The sequence below is a fragment of the Oncorhynchus masou genome, chromosome 29 (assembly GCF_036934945.1).
Source record: "Oncorhynchus masou masou isolate Uvic2021 chromosome 29, UVic_Omas_1.1, whole genome shotgun sequence".
NCBI classification, from domain to species: Eukaryota; Metazoa; Chordata; class Actinopteri; order Salmoniformes; family Salmonidae; genus Oncorhynchus; species Oncorhynchus masou.
In genome coordinates, this window is record NC_088240.1 from 73,397,819 (window position 1) to 73,414,937 (window position 17,119).

A 17,119-nucleotide genomic window follows, 5' to 3' on the forward strand; every position below is an offset into this window, starting at 1 on the left:
CATCGAACACACAGGCCAGCTCTGCAGGACATTAAAACCAAGTTACTCTTATTATATTGTCATCATCCTCATTTTTGCATTAGTATTCTTTAACATCTGTCAGAGCAACTGAGGTTCTCTGAACAGTCAACGGAAAGCAAATATGTACAACCTGACGGATGATGAGCTCTGTGAAAAATAATTTCAGATAAATAAAACAATGATTAAAGTAAAGATAGAGATATAGCTAAGGGATCAACTAGAAATGATGGAGCCAACATAATTATGGGTGTCAAAGAAAAAAAATACCTTGACTTTGTTGTCCTTAAGCCATTTTGCCAAACTTTGAAAGTATGCTTGGGGTCATTGTCCAATTGGAAGACCCATTTGCGACCAAGCTTTTAACTTCCTGACTGATGTCTTGAGATGTTGCTTCAATATATCAACGTAATATTCCTCCCTCATGATGCCATCTATTTTATGAAGTGCACCAGTCCCTCCAGCAGCAAAGCACCCCCACAACATGATGCTGCCACCCCGTGCTTCACGGTTGGGATAGTGTTCTTCGGCTTGCAAGCCTCCCCCTTTTTCCTCCAAACATAATGATGGTCATTATGGCCAAACAGCTCTATTTTTGTTTCATCAGACCATAGGCCATTTCTCCAAAAAGTAAAATCTTTGTCCCCATGTGCAGTTGCAAACCGTAGTCTGGCTTTTTTATGGCGGTTTTGGAGCAGTGGCTTCTTCCTTGCTGAGCGGCCTTTCGGATTATGTCGATATAGGACTCATTTTACTGTGGATATAGATACTTTTGTGTCCATTTCCTCCAGCATCTTCACAAGGTCCTTTGCTGTTGTTCTGGGATTGATTTGCACTTTTTGCACCAAAGTACGTTCATCTCTAGGAGGCAGAACGTGTCTTCTTCCTGAGTGATATGACGGCAGCGTGGTCCCATGGTGTTTATATTGCGTACTATTGTTGGTCAGATGAGCGTGGTACCTTCAGGCGTTTGGGAATTGCTCCCAATGATGAATCAGACTTGTGGAGGTCTACTATTTTTTTCTCTGAAGCGGATTTCTTTTGATTTTCCCATGATGTCAAGCAAAGAGGCAATGAGTTTGAAGGTAGGCCTTGAAATACATCCACAGGTGATCTTCCAATTGACTCAAAATTATGTCAGAAACTTCTAAAGCCATGACATCATTTTCTGGAATTTTCCAAGCTGTTTAAAGGCACATACAACTTAGTCTATGTAAACTTCTGACCCACTGGAATTGTGCTACAGTGAGTCAGTGAAATAATCTGTCTGTAAACAATTGTTGGAAAATTACTTGTGTCATGCACAAAGTAGATGTCCTAACCGACTTGCCAAAGCTCTAGTTAGAACCAGCAATTTGTGGTGTGGTTGAAAAATTTGTTTTAATGACTCCAACTTAAGTGTATGTAAACTTCCAACTTCAACTGTAGTTTGCACACAAATCTCTGCACCTCTGAAATAAGAAATCATTAATATATTTACGTGCAAGTTCCTTTATTCTGTCGGAACCAGCCCTCGTTAGGAAGGTTGTTGGCCTTTCAGTGGAAAACTGTATGGCTCTGATTGCCCAAAAGGGTATCCCTTTTCTCGTCTTCTACTGTTGTTCACTCTGGAAGATAACTAATCAGCCGTGTCGACGGTTCCCATTGGTGATGAGCTTAGTAGAAAAGTCTAATTTAGATTCCCTTTTCTAGATATTTGACACGATAGCTGTCTCAGTGGTTGTCTGGGAGGTGAGCTTCTCGCCTACACCTCGTGTTGATTATTCAGAATTCATACTACTATGGTCTTGAGATGCAGCTTGCCGTCTCTGGTCTAAAGGAAGGTGAGTTTAATTCTTCACCTCATGTTGAGGTTCAAAGTTCCAACCATTTCAAACATGTAGCTACTGCCTCACATTTTCTGGTCTAATGTTAATTTCGTTACCAAGCTATTTCATGTACTCTGGGCGAAAAGGACAATTCCATCAGTCTGACATGCTCTCCTGCCTCACTCGGGGCTTGGCTACGTACTTATGCACAGTTTATAGGAGATAGATTATCTTATACCTCCTAAAACCACATTAATATCTTAACAACAATACTTTAATCATTTTTCATATTATATGCGCAACGTATTAGATGGAAACTTGACATAACGGGGATTTACTTTCCAAGTTACAGTTTTTTGTCCATAGAGTTTAACGACATCACAAAATGAAAACCAATGTTACATTCATTTTCCAAAGCTCTCCACTGACCATTCCCCACATTCTTATGTTAGAATTATTGTTCCATTAGACCGTGTTAGAGTTTCGGGGGGAAAAGTTAACAAAGAGCATTACTTGGGATAAATACTGGAGGGGGAGAGAAAGTCTACTTACATTTACGACAGGGCTCCCTCCTCCCTTCTTTAGTGGGTGAGAGAAGGTCTTGTTTTTGTCAACCATTGCCAGGCTGATCTGACCCATTGTAATCCTCACAGGACAGTCATGACAGTAAGCTCCTCGCCCTGGTAGATCTTGCACAGGGCAAAGATGACGATGTGCTTCTGGCCCTCTACGTTGATGACGCGTGAGTAGCAGTTGGGCTCGCACAAGTGGTTGATGAAGCGCCCCGCATTGCTGCGCATTGTGGCATCCACCACGTCAAAGTCATCGATATGGAACATGTAGCAGCCGATACCCTGTGGAGGAAGGAGGGAAAAGAGACAGGGGACTTAGTTTTAGTTTAAGGAACATGTATTATGTTGGTATCAATAACATGTATTTATATATAACCCACAATTAGTGGATCCACCAAATAAGGTCACGTTGGGATGAACCATAGGATTTATGTCGTCTCCGCAAACACACTCTGGACTAATTGAACACCAGTTTCCATAGCTAATCTCCTTGGCTATTTATTGATTTAAATCTATTTTATGTATTTATTATCTGACGCTGAGTCAATGGGAATTCATGTTACTCATTTTGCAGCAGAATAACAGCCTTCACTATGACACTTCTTGAGGAAGTCTTAAAAAGGGAGAAGCAGGAAATATAAACCATGACTCTGTCCCTAGTTTGCTGTGACAGCTGTAGAGAACCACAGTAACTGCTTCCTCTCCAGACAGACCACAAATGACCTATTGTGGGGTCAGTTGGCCACCCCACTGAGAAATGCATGAGCTCTTTAGCCCAGAATCATGATCATAGTCACAGGCTCTGGGGACCAGGACAAGTTGTGTGATGACCTGTACACGCCTACAGCCTCCTTCGATGTCCTCTCCAGATGTCTGAAGCGCATGGCCATGGGGAGCTCCAAGCTAGTGGCACGTCTAGGAGAAAAGGGATAAGCAGAGAAGATGACGATGTGCTTCTGACCTTTCACATTGAACTCTGAGAAAAGAGTCACTAGAGACGAAGACACAAGGGTAGAACACATTTGTAACGTTGCTTGATTGGGGGAGGTAGTTGCAGAAATGACAGAATGGTTTAGTCCAACCACAAAGATCACTTTAGGGGAGTTACAAATACAGGAATAGACAACATTTCAATAGTGAATTAGTCACAGCTATAAAAACGATTGTGTAATTCTGTAGATGTACAGCTGGCTCCTTTGTTACTCATCAGGCTGAAGGAATACATTGATATGTCTACCAACTAAAAATTGATAATTTGTTAATGTGAAAGTTGTTTTTCAAAGGAACAACATTTGCGGCCATATAAAACAAGTTCTAAGAATGTTCTGCTAGACAAGATCTTTCATGGACTAGCTACTGCAGTATTTAGGCCAAAGCTTCCTTTTCTAAGTTATTAGCTAGCTTCCTTTGCGATGGCCAGCATACAATAACTTCGTAATCTGACCTTGTGGATTTGAGTGGGACTTCATCCTCCTCCTCATCGTAGGGGTTGATGTCAGGGAGCTGGCGGTGCTGGGAAGCCAGGAAGTTGAACATGTCGAAGGTGGACTTCCTGTAAGAGAAGACAGGAACAAGGTGTTACGCTAAATTTTACAGTATGCAGACTTTCTTTATCATAGTTATTTTGCCCAGCACTGGTGTAGAATTTGGGATGTGGACATCACCCACACACTCTTCATATGTTAATGAAAGGAGCAGCATAGACGTCATACAGGTCTTATTTCCAGCTTACTCAGACTGTGGTATTGGAGTTCACACTCACATCGAAACACAACAGTCACAGACATCCTTTGTTCCTCTAAACCTGACAGCTGTCTACATTCAAAACAGACATTTCACCAATACTCCACACAGAGACTAGCTTTCACTGAAGTTGAAAACCACCTACAGAGGGGAAACCCCAGATTCTCTAGACATTTGCTAGACAGTGGTATGGGTTGACCAACTGCAAGGTGAGGACAAAATAATACCTGTTTCCACCATTACACTTGTGGTGATTCACCAATTCTCTGAAATTTCGACTAAGACTCATGATACCTAGGAAGTGTTTGTTGAAATATTAAGATATGTAAGATGAGTATGTAAGACAACTTGGACTCAATTTCTGATTTACATTTAAACTTCCCTTGTAATTTCTATATTTACCTTCCAGGGCAGCTGTTGTGGACAGAACACAGGGACACTGACCTGAGGTAGAAGGTGTGGCTATGGCAGCGGCGGGCCGCCTGGAGCTGCTCCACCAAGAAGACCACCGTGTCGTGGAGCAGGCCCAGCATACGGACACCTGTCATCCCAAAGAAGGACATCTTCCTCAGCCTGGCCCCAGCCAGCGCCCCCTGGACAGTCTATCACTACCCTCCAGGCCACGGAGGGAAAGGAGGGGGAAGAAGAATGGAGAGAGAGAGAGAGTAAGGTGTGAGTAACACAGGATAACACAAAAATGTAATTCATATTCAACATAATTTACAAATAAATTCATTAAAAATCCTACAATGTGATTTTCTGGATTTTTTTTCTCATTTTGTCTGTCATTTTGTCTGTTGAAGTGACAACTGCACCGTATTGAGGGGAGGATGGATGGGGTCATGTATCGCGAGATCTTGGCCAACATCCTCCTTCCCTCAGTAAGAGCATTGAAGATGGGTCGTGGCTGGGTCTTCCAGCATGACAGCAACCCGAAACACACAGCCAGGACAACTAAGGAGTGGCTCCGTAAGGAGCATCTCAAGGTCCTGGAGTGGCCTAGCCAGTCTCCAGACCTGAACCCAATAGAAAATCTTTGGAGGGAGCTGAAAGTCCGTATTGCCCAGCGACAGCCCCCAAACCTGAAGGATCTGGAGAAGGTCTGTATGGAGGATTGGGCCAAAATCCCTGCTGCAGTGTGTGCAAACCTGGTCAAGAACTACAGGAAACGTGTGATCTCTGTAATTGCAAACAAAGGTTTCTGTACCAAATATTAAGTTCTGCTTTTCTGATGTATCAAATACTTATGTCATGCAATAAAATGCAGTGTATCAAATACTTGTTCTCCCCACTGTAAGTACCTGAGTATTTGTTCTAGTCAGTCAGGGCACTGCGACACAGTCCTGTTGTTTACCCGTGTTCCCCCCTAGTCGAGGTATAGACAGGCGGTCCCAAGGCCCTGGCCTGTGAGGAATATAACAAGAGAAACACTGAAATCGACTGGATACAGGCTGAATATCACTCACTTTATCAGATACACACCTTAGGGCAGAAATGCAGTGATGACAATTGGAGAGCATCGTGCAAACTAGGAGCTGTATTGTAGATTGGTAAATGAGTGGTGACAATGACAATCTCAGTTATGACTTCAAAAAATGTTTCTATGCATGACCTGCTCTTTGCCTAGTAAAATAAAGGTAAAATAAAAAAATAAAAATAAAAACTGACCTCTACATAGCCTATCGACAGTTCTATTTCAGGAGTAAAACACCTTGTTCCATTTGTCATATCATACTGTAGGTTACTAGTAGGGAGAGGAAGAGTTAAGAGTAAGGTTAAAAATAGCCAGACATGATCTTATCGATGCTAAAGAGAAGAGGCCCACACTGGAAACATGAGTGACGTGCCAATTGTGAAAAAGAATATTTCAATATGAATCTGACTTTGAGCATAGTTGCAGATATATCAACTTAATCACTTTTAAATTAAAACGGAACTCTACAGGAGACTCACTGGCCATTAAACATAAAGGCATGACTATTCTTGTATTATTCATTGAAGATACATGTACATTTTGTCTCATTACTCACTTCATTAGATCACTGCCCTGATAAGTTCCAAAAGACTAACCTGGTGCTTTCAGAGTCACTCAAGTGCTCCTCCTTTAGCCTGTCAAGGTCCAGCACACTTTTCACCATTGAGGTTTTAATGCGAACACCCCTGACCAGGGCTGGACGATATGGCCGAAATCTCATATCCCGATATAGGTAATTTCATATCCCGATAACGATACATATCACGATACACACATTTTATGTAAATTCAATGAAAAAATAGTTTATATAAAATGGCCACATGTAAAGGCCTATTTCTTATTACATTTTGAATCATAAAAAAAATGTGGAAGTGCACTGTCTGGAAAAGGTGCTGATAATTTGGTACAAAAGGTCTCTATGGGCGGCAAGACTGTTGACCCTTGGGAGGATGTCAGGGGTTGTAGCGAGATGCTACTGAGCGGTGGCCTTGAAGGGTTAAAGCCAGGCAAAGAGGACTGCACAGAGGGACTCATTTGTAAAGGGTTCATCTGTGCTACGCTGGGGTTACGGAAGTCCGAGGAGATAAGAGAAGAGGGTTGAAGAAGCTCCAACAGGGCGCCCTGACTACTGCTCAACGAGGGATCTCGTGAACTCTCTGTCAAGTGGTTCATGTAAATGGCAGATCCATCTGTGGGTGATACAAAGTGGCCGCTGTTAGAATCCAAGAAGAGGTCTTTTGGGTCTTGAGGCTGATGGGTTTCCATGGGAGCATCAACCTGGACAGGGACCAGCTCAGTGAAACAAGTGCTGGGGGAGGGAGGATCACACCTTTCAAGAACAGGTGGAGCCCCAGGGACAAAGTCCAGACCAGAAACTTGAAATAAATCCTATAGGTAGACCGTATCAGGCACCTTAGTATGGACAAAGTCCAGCAGAGTTCCTTGAAGGGGTGCAATCAGCACTGATTCGTGGGAGTCTAAGGAGGGGACTGAGTTATTTTGCTCTACAGGAGTTGGGAAGGTGTATAACTGCAGGGGAGTAGTATTCACATCAGCAGGGCTGTATGTTGTGGATGGGTCCACTGCAGCTGGTCTTCGAGCTTCTGGTAAGATCTCAGTTGGTGCAAGGGTCACACTGTCCAATTCAGTCCCAGCTAGTTGTGTGGAATTGAAGGCTTGGATGGATCCTGGGGTATACACTACTGGTCAAAAGTTTTTTATTTATTTTTACTATTTTCTACATTGTAGAATAATAGTGAAGAAATCAAAACTATGAAATAACACATATGGTTCATGTAGTAACCAAGAAAATGTTAAACAAATCTAAACATATTTTATATTTGAGATTCTTCAAATAGCCATCCTTTGCCTTGATGACAGCTATGCACACTCTTGGCACTCTCTCAACCAGCTTCACCTGGAATACTTTTCCACAGTCTTGAAGGAGTTCCCATATATGCTGAGCACTTGTTGGCTGCTTTTCCTTCACTCTGGCGGTCCAACTCATCCCAAACCATCTCAATTTGGTTGAGGTCAGGAGATTGTGGAGGCCAGTCATCTGATGCAGCAATCCATCACTCTCCTTCTTGGTAAAATAGTCCTTACACAGCCTGGAGGTGTGTTGGGTCATTGTCCTGTTGAAAAACTAATGATAATCCCACTAAGCGCAAACCAGATGGGATGGCGTATCACTGCAGAATGCTGTGGTAGCCATACTGGTTAAGTGTGCCTTGAATTCTAAATAAATCACAGACAGTGTCACCATAAAAGCACCCCCACACCACCAGCAAAGCACTCTCACCTCCTCCATGATTTATGGTGGGAAATACACATGCAGAGATCATCCATTCATTCACACGCGTCTCACAAAGACATGACGGTTGGAACCAAAAATATCCAATATGGACTCCAGACCTAAGAACAAATTTTCACCAGTCAAGTGTCCATTGCTCGTGTTTCTTGGCCCAAGCAAGTGTCTTCTTATTAGTCTCTTCCTATTATTGGTGTCCTTTAGTAGTGGTTTCTTTGCAGGAATTCGACCAAGGCCTGATTCACCGTCCCCTCTGAACAGTTGATGTTGTGATGTGTCTGTTGCTTGAAGGATGTGAAGCATTTATTTGAGATGCAATTTCTGAGGCTGGTAACTCTAATGAACTTATCTTCTGCAGCAGAGGTAACTCTGGGTCTTCCTTTCCTGTGGCGGTCCTCATGAGAGCCAGTTTCATCATAGCACTTGGAGGTTTTTGCGACTGCACTTGAAGAAACATTCAAATTCTTGAAATGTTCTGTATTGACTGACCTTCATGTCTTAAAGTAATAATGGGCTGTCTTTTCTCTTTGCTTATTTGACCTGTTCTTGCCATAATATGGACTTGGTCTTTTACCAAATAGGACTATCTTCTGTATACCACCCTTACCTTGTCAAAATCCAACTGATTGGCTCAAACCCATTAAGGAAGACAAATTAACTTTTAGGGCACACCTGTTAATTGAAATGCATTCCAGGTGACTACCTCATGAAGCTGGTTGAGAGAATGAAAAGAGTGTGCAAAGATGTCATCAAGGCCAAGGGTGGCTATCAAAATATATTTTGATTTGTTTAACACTTTTTTGGTTACTACATGATTCCATATGTGTTATTTCATAGTCTTTGATGTCTTCACTATTATTCTACAATGTAGAAAATAGCAAAAATAAAGAAATACCCTTGATTGAGTAGGTGTTCTAAAACTTTTGAACGGTAGTGTATACAGTGGGGGAGGTTTGGTAGCAGGGAGGACAACTCCGGTTGTAGACTCGGGAGGGTTGCCAAAGGGTGACTGATCTGGGACAGGGCTTCGAGAGTCTGCACTTAGACCATTTGTTGTCGTTTCAACATCAGGCGGAGCATCTTCCGTTTGAGCTGGGTTCTGGACTTGACTGGCGCTCTTCAGTTTCTGAGCCCCGTCCATGGTTGTCATGCTGGCATCACTCTCCATCCCATTGTCTATGCCGTCCAGCTGAGGGATAGATCTTGAGGAGGGAGAGGCAGGAGCCTGGGGTGGGTCCCTGGAGCCTGTGCGACTGACCACAGCGCGCGTGGAGTCAAAATAGTGCTCCATGTCCTCATCGGAGGAAGTGTTCCCCCAGTCTTGCCTGGTGGATGCAGCTGAGCGGGTCAGCGCTTCCTAGGTTTTTCCAACTATTTCAGGCACTTCATTAGGGGTTTCAGCACAATGGTGGCCCCTCTGACCTCCCTTCTGAAGGGAGGTCCTCGACAGCTGCTCTGGACTGAGGAGGCCAAAAAAGCTTCCTGTGTGCTCAAGGAACGTTTTACGAATGCACCTGTTCTGGCTCATCCTGACCCGTCTCTGCCCTTTGTCGTGGAGGTGGATGCCTCCGAGGTTGGAGTAGAGGCTGTTCTCTCCCAATGCACTGGATCGCCGCCTTAACTCCATCTGTGTGCCTTCTACTCACGGAAGCTGTCTCCCGCGGAGCAGAACCACGATGTTGGGAATCGTGAGTTGTTGGTTGTCAAAAAGGCACTGAAAACATAGCAGCACTGGCTGGCGAGTGCTCAACACCCATCCCTTGTTTGAATGGACCAATGGAACCCAGAGTATATTCGAGCAGCGAAGAGGCTGAACCAGCCAGGATCTAAGAACGTCAAGGCCGATGCATTGTCCCACAGAGGATCGGAGGGAGAGCGTGACACCCATTATTCCCATGTCCCACATTGTGGCTCCTGTCGTCTGGAATGTGGACGCGGACATCCATCGAGCCCTGCGACAGGAGTCCTCACCTGCCCACTGTTCCGAGGGCGTATCTACATCACCTCTGATGTGCGGGACCGTCTCCTCGCCTGGGCACACACAGCACCTGTGTCGGGGTACCCGGGTATAGCCTGTACTATCGACTGTCTCTCCGCCAAGTTTTGGTGAACCACCTTGGCCCAGGATGTCCGGGAATATATCTCTTACTGCACCACCTCCTTATGGAGCAAGACACCGAGACACCTCCCCTATGGCAAACTCCACCCGCTGCCGGGTTCCCCATGACCCTGGTCCCATCTCTCCATGGACTTTGTCACAGACCTCCCCCCCCCCCACCATCCTAGTTGTTGTGGAACGGTTTTCCAAAGCCTGTCATTTGATTCCTCTGCCTGATCTCCCTACGGCCATGCAGACCGCGGAGGCTCTTTCTCTCACATCTTCCGGCACTACGGGATCCTGGAGGACATCGTGTCTGACTGTGGTCCTCAGTTCACCTTCCGTGTCTGGAAGGTCTTCATGGAACGTCTGGGGGTCACAGTCAACCTCACCTCCGGGTACTGTCCCCAATCTAATAGGCAGGTGGAAAGGGTAAATCAGGAACCGGGTAGGTACCTTTTGTAGTTACTGTCAGGACCGGCAGGGGGACTGGGCTGTGTTTCTGCCTTGGGCACACCTCCACTAACCTCACACCCTTTCAGTGTGTTCTAAGCTATCAGCCTGCCCTGGCACACTTGCACCAGAGTCAGATCGAGGCTCCTGGTGTGGACGATTGGTTCTGGCGCGCCAAGGAGATATGGAACACAGCACACACCCATTTCCAGTGCGTCGTCCCCTGGCAGAAGGCGCAGGCCAATCGTCACGGCAGTGTGGCCCCGGTCTTTCACCCCAGTGACAGGGTCTGGCTCTCTACAAAGGACCTGCTCCTCCGCCTGCCCTGCCGGAAGCTGAGCCCACAATTTGTGGGGCCGTTCAAAGTCCTGAGGAGAGTCAATGAGGCGATTTACAGATTACAGCTCCCCGTAAATTACCGAATCTCACCCTCATGTCTCCTCAGGCCGGTGGCAGCTGGTCCCTTGGATAGTGCTGGACCCCACGGCGCACCTCTCCCTTTCTTGGACATCAAGGGGGCCCCGGTGTACTCCGTCCACAGCCTGTTGGACTCACGGCATCAAGGGGGTCTCTCCACTACCTGCTCGACTGGGAGGAGTATGGTCCCGAAGAGGGGGATGCTGGGTTCCAGCGTGGGACGTACTGGACCGTTCTCTCATTCGGGACTTCCACAGGCATTGTCCCAACCGAACCACATCTCCCGGGTCGTCGACAAAAGTCGGCGGCATCCCGCTGGGGCAGCGCCTCGGCGTTCACTTTGGCTCCCCCTCTTCCCCAGGTGTTCGGTGTCGCCTGCCTTCTAGCTGCTGCCAAACCTGCTGCTGGAAAACGCCCTTCACTCATTAACCCCGGACTTGTCTTGTCATCATTACACACACCTGGTTCCAATCCCCACTCTATCACTGTATGTATATTTCCCCTGTCATTTGTCTTTGTTGGTCATTGTATATGTTGCTTGTTTTCCTGAGAGGAATCTCCAGTACATTTTCCTGAATACTTTATTATTTTGCACTTTGGGTTTCGTCCAGCTTTTATCTATGGTGCTTTAATAAATTCAGTAGTTCTAAACCTGTGGCTGCCTTCTCCCTAGTCCTCTCTACACGTGTGAAATTAGCTCTGTGTACTTTCAAGGGCCAGCTGTGCTGCCCTGTTCTGAGCAAATTGGAATTTTCCTAAGTCCTTTTTTGTGGTACCTGACCACATGACTGAACAGTAGTCAAGGTGCGAGAAAACTAGGGCCTGTAAGACCTGCCTTGTTGATAATGTTGTTAAGAAGGCAGAGCAGCGCTTTATTATGGACATCTCCCCATCTTAGCTACTATTGTATCAATATGTTTTGACCATGACAGTTTACAATCCAGGGTTACTCCAAGCTGTTCATGCATCTCAATTTCCACATTATTTATTACAAGATTTAGTTGAGGTTTAGGGTTTAGTGAATGTTTTGTCCCAAATACAATGCTTTAAGTTTTATACATATTTTGGGCTAATTTATTCCTTGCCACCCACTCTGAAACTAACTGAAGCCCTTTGTGTGTTGCAGTCACTTCAGAGCATCTCGCTGCTCCTTCCCCGCCACCTGGATTACCTACACCTACTCCCTGTGGGAGAGCAAGAGCCCCCTGAGGGCCGTGCTGGAGGGGGTCACCACCAAACACCCAGAGTGGACTGTAGGACACCTGGCCAGGTTGCTGAGAGAGATGGACCGGAACGACACAGTGGTGGTGCTCACCAAGCTCAGCTTGCTTAAAGTGTTCTAGTCTGGGTGTGTTTTGTGTTGGGTCCTGGAAGAGATGGCTCCATCCTGATACAACCGCGAGTCTCTACCCCCTGCCAAGGCACTGAGATATAACAGGAGGGCCAGTAGGAGGCATGCTTTTCTTGGGGACCCCAAAGCCCCAAGGCAGTGATTGGGAACACTTGCATTAGGGTTCAAGTAAGATATTTAACTGCGATAACATGGCACTTATCGCTTAAAGCAGGGATGTTAATATCCCGGTGTCCTGAAAAAGAAGAGCTACACACTCTAGGTTAGTATATTATTGCATCTGAGCTCCTAATAACCAACGTTTCGACAGACAAGCTGTCTTCATCAGGGCATAATGACAAACACTGTGGGGTGACTAGTTTATATTGTGTCGAAGGACACACACACACAAGTGTCTGTAATCATGACCGGGTGTGGCTTGATATCATTGGTTAATTTTCAGATATAAATGGAACATGCATGAATGGATAGCATACAATCATAGATAACATTTTGCTACATAGGCCTACAAACATTTATAATGAATAGCAAGATCACAGTAATGACTTCAGATCAATGTCTACGTTGAGACCGAGGGGAGCAAGGGTCTTTAAAGTAAAGATCCAGGCAGCCTCTCGTTTTAACAAATTGTCAAGGTCACCCCCTCTTCTTGGGAGAGGTGCCGATATAACGTAGGGACGAAATTTTTACCACAAGGACAAGTTGTAAGATAAATAACTGCTTTAGCAGAGCACGTGATAACACCTTTGATCGGGATCGGTTTCCCTGTTTGGGGGTGTTTAAAGGATCTACATTTGTAAGTGACATTGTATTGAGCGCAGCTGTTACACTTGTAGTCTCCATCCGGTAGAGGTGCAAATAGATATTGTGCAGGAGTATTTTGGGGTGGTAAATAAGTTCACCAATTGATCAGAGATTCTGCCCCGTGAAAATATGACCAAGGGAGGGTCCGAAAACACATTACCGATAGTGTCATCGGATCGTAGAATGTGGCAATGTTTGTGAACGATTCCCTTAATTTGTTCAGGGCACTTTAAATGAGGGGTAGTGAGGATGCAAGAATGCTTCTTTTTGCGAGACTGTCCTTGAAAGAGATTAAGGTACATTTTGTTTTCGCCATTCTCATCTAATTTCTGTGTTCATGCAAGTGGTTGACTGGACAAATCACACCAATGAGTAGCTGCAATTTGGCAGTAGGCCCAGACCGTGTTTTGAGAACAAACGAAAGATCTGTTTCAAGGTATCAGCTTAGAGAAAGAATCCTTGTGATGTGTTGGTCTGTCACGTTATGAAACCTTATTGGTGGGTAACATGGATGAAACAAAACGGTAATGATGAATGAATTATTTACATTTACATTTAAGTCATTTGGCAGACGCTCTTATCCAGAGCGACTTACAAATTATGCCAAATCATACAAATATAACTTGTCTGCGTATAGCCGTACATAAGACAACTATTGGGCCTGCCCAGGCAGAGCTCCTGATTGACACGTGTTCTATGATGCATTGAGTTGGTTGGAACCTCTCCAGCACGCTGACAAATATACTATTATTCAGTTAAGATTGGAGTGTCCCTGTGTAAGAATTAGTTGTGGATTTTTGTACCCCCTCTCCTAGAATTTTGTTTGTATCTCAGCTATATCTGTCAATCTGTTTTTTATTCGACAGAATTGGCTGTCGGGCAAACTGTATTTCACGGGAAGCGGGTGACAGATATCAGCCCTCAAACTGTTACGATCAATAGGTTTCCTGTAAAGATCAGTATATAGAACATTATCCTCACACAAAATCGGAAGATCAAGGAAACTGATTTGATGTGCGTGACAGATGTGTGTCAGATCTCAGGTGCTCAGAACAAATGTTAAGTTCCCAACCTGGCCCACACAATCATTATCATCTTATGTCAAACGTAATATCACCAACCAATGATATTGTTGCATTTATACATTGCATGTTATATAAATGTCATATTAGCATTTGTTTAATTCAATTTTCAAATGACCAAGTCCAATTTGTTCAAACATCTTAACATCTTTATTAAGCAAATAACATTATAAATAAAAAAAGTGCATAGAAAAATTAAACGGGTTTAGAAATATGTATACAATTATTTACAAACTCAGGGTTTATTTGTACAAGGTAACAAAGACAAGTTCACACATATTTTCATGTCTTTAACACTTTGTTATACTTTAAAATAACCCTACCATATAGAACATACAGCTTTCTGAACCAGTTCTGGGAGAGATCGTCATGGTAACTTCAGGTTTCCAACTAGTGCTTTGCATGTTTCATCGAACACACAGGCCAGCTCTGCAGGACATTAAAACCAAGTTACTCTTATTATATTGTCATCATCCTCTTTTTTGCATTAGTATTCTTTAACATCTGTCAGAGCAACTGAGGTAGAATCCTGGCAAGAGGTTAGGGAGTGGAGTGGGCATAGAGAAACCTGCTCTGAGTATTGTTACATCATCAGGTTTTCAGCGAAAAATGAAGCTAGGTTAAGGATAGCTGTATCCCTGAAAAACCCGATGCATCCTGTTATTGGCAAACTCTGCTAAGGGTGTTAGAAGATTGACAAATGGGAATACAGGCTCCATCTCACTGATTGGTCGCGCAGGCTGGTGGGCTTAAGCTCTTCCTTACTGGGTATTATATTTCAAAAGGACAGTGCTCATTTCCTTTAGAAAATGATCTGTACCTTGAAGGGTTCTCTGTAGCACGCAGATGGGAAGAACAGCATGACTCGAATGCTTGATATTCTCCTGTTATATGGCCTGCCGATACTAAGGCCTGCTGTACTTTCTCCATGAAAATTCTACCAGAACAAAGAAATACAATCAAAAACAATTAAAAAATACCTGCTTTAGAACAATGTCTTGTGTAAAGGCTGAAATGTAATACACAACTGTCCTCAAACATCAAGGTTCAAATAAGAGAAAGAAGAAGTAACAAAGTAAACAAAAAGAGGAAACGAGGAGAAGAGGATTTCCCACTAGACCACCATTTATACAAAGCACAGCTAGTTTCACCAGTCCAAAATCTGAACAGAAACAAATACAACTATTCTAGAGCTCAAGCAATCTCTTATTGTAAAGATGTGAACAACAGGGTGTACATTTGATGTCCTAATATGTCTGACTGAACTGACTGACAGCGTTGTCTGAAGTTGTACGACAGCAAATGATAAGGTGCTGAGTGCATTCTCTCCCTATCTTGGTTTTACACCAAGACATTACTCTCTCTTAAAGCCATCCTACTGAGCAACATACAGTACAGTACTGGCCTAATGCTATGCTTGAGATCTCCAGTGCACAGGGCAGCTGTCAGTCCACAGTCAGGTATATATAGAGTTTATAACACATCACTTAGTGGTGTAACATGGACAGCGTTCCACCCTTTGTGGATGGCAGAGAATGTCAGAAGGAGAAGTCAGTACTTTGTTAACTCCACTGACTGTTGAGAAATATGGAGTCTGGATTTTGTTAGTTCACTAAAGATGTGCAACTGTAGCAAAGAAGTAGGCCTAATATTATTGCAAAAGGTAATCAGCATTTGCCATGATAGTAATAAAATATATTTTTAAATAAAAAAAGAGCTACACTCGTCACTCTTGGATTGGGTAGTGTTTGCTACATACACAAATGGTGAAGGGAAAGTTCTTAAAGATATGATTTAGCTGCAGCAAACTCTAAGGGTGACACTGTTATCTAACCGTTTAACTGAACATAATGGAGGTCTCTTCCCCGGTCTGTGTAACAGGGAAGTGGAGAATGGATAGAAAAATAGGTATTATTTGCTGGGTCTCTGACCTAGGAGCCACAAAGTCTATGGCCCATCATTTCTAGCACCATGGTTCTCTGAACAGTCAACGGAAAGCAAATATGTACAACCTGACGCATGATGAGCACTGTGAAATATAATTTCAAATAAATTAAACAATGATTAATAAATCAAGTAAAGATGGAGATATGGCTAGAGAGGATGGAGCCAACATGATTATGGGTGTCGAAATTAAAAATCTCCCCCTGCACCCCCGACAAAAAAAGATGAGAAATCTCTCCAAGTCTAGCTTTTCTGGTCCACCCTTATTTCAACAGAAAGTGCTTGACGTTATGGCGCCAAGGAAAATACCTTCATGCAACATAGAACCAGCATAACCACAATATGTCTGCAGTGTTCAGTATCCTGTTCTCAAGAAAAAACCACACGCTATAACGGTAGCTACTTCCGCTCTCTTCTGTGGCGAACTTGCCCAACCTCTGGCAGATGCATATCAGTTAGGAGCCAATGTGAGCTTATGGATGCATGTCCCTGTGTGGCGGTCCTCTTCCCTCTTGCTCCCCATCTCCTGGCCCTGGTTCCTCTCCCAGTCTCTTCGTAGTGGCTCATCCTTTTCTGTATTTTCTCCTCCCCCACCTCCCAACCCAGTAAAACCTTAATTTAAGGCTTTTAACCTCTTCCTCTGTTGACTCTGCTCTCACCCCCTTCCCTTGTGCCTTGTTCCCCCTGGCAGTACCAAGTCCTCCTACTGCCCCTAGTTGAGGAAGCGTCTGCATTTCCGGGCCCCGCAGTTGCAGTTGAGCTTGCTTGCTGGGTCTTCGATGGGGAACTTGTAGTCGTAGGTGAGCTCCTCGCCACGGTAGATCTTGCGCAGGGCGAAGATGACGATGTGCTTCTGGCCCTCCACGTTGATGACGCGCGAGTAGCAGTTGGGCTCGCACGAGTGGTTGATGAAGCGTGCCGCATTGCCGTGCATGGTGGCATCCACCACGTCAAAGTCATCGATACGGAACATGTAGCAGCCAATACCCTGTGGAGGAAGGAGGGAAAAGAGACAGGGCACTTAGTTTTAGTTTAACATGTATT

General features: G+C 44.4%; 2 protein-coding genes across 4 annotated transcripts in view; both read right to left on the minus strand.

The window, feature by feature from the left end:
• Positions 1–60: 60 nt before the first annotated feature.
• LOC135520476 (histone-lysine N-methyltransferase 2B-like) lies at positions 61–3,993 on the minus strand. Its single transcript, XM_064946071.1, has 3 exons — positions 3,843–3,993; positions 3,230–3,313; positions 61–2,680 (listed from the first exon to the last, which is right to left on the minus strand). The coding sequence occupies exons 1-3, from the start codon at positions 3,932–3,934 to the stop codon at positions 2,554–2,556; spliced, it is 303 nt and encodes a 100-aa protein (XP_064802143.1). The 5' UTR covers positions 3,935–3,993; the 3' UTR covers positions 61–2,553.
• A 10,265-nt stretch (positions 3,994–14,258) lies between these two features.
• LOC135520478 (histone-lysine N-methyltransferase 2A-like) overlaps positions 14,259–17,119 on the minus strand; it is a 79,896-nt gene continuing 77,035 nt past the window's right edge. For all 3 annotated transcript variants that reach the window (XM_064946074.1, XM_064946073.1, XM_064946072.1), the window contains exon 34: positions 14,259–17,063. In XM_064946074.1, coding sequence (XP_064802146.1) covers positions 16,788–17,063 — 276 coding nt within the window. In that variant the 3' untranslated portion in view covers positions 14,259–16,787. The remainder of the gene's footprint in view (positions 17,064–17,119) is intronic.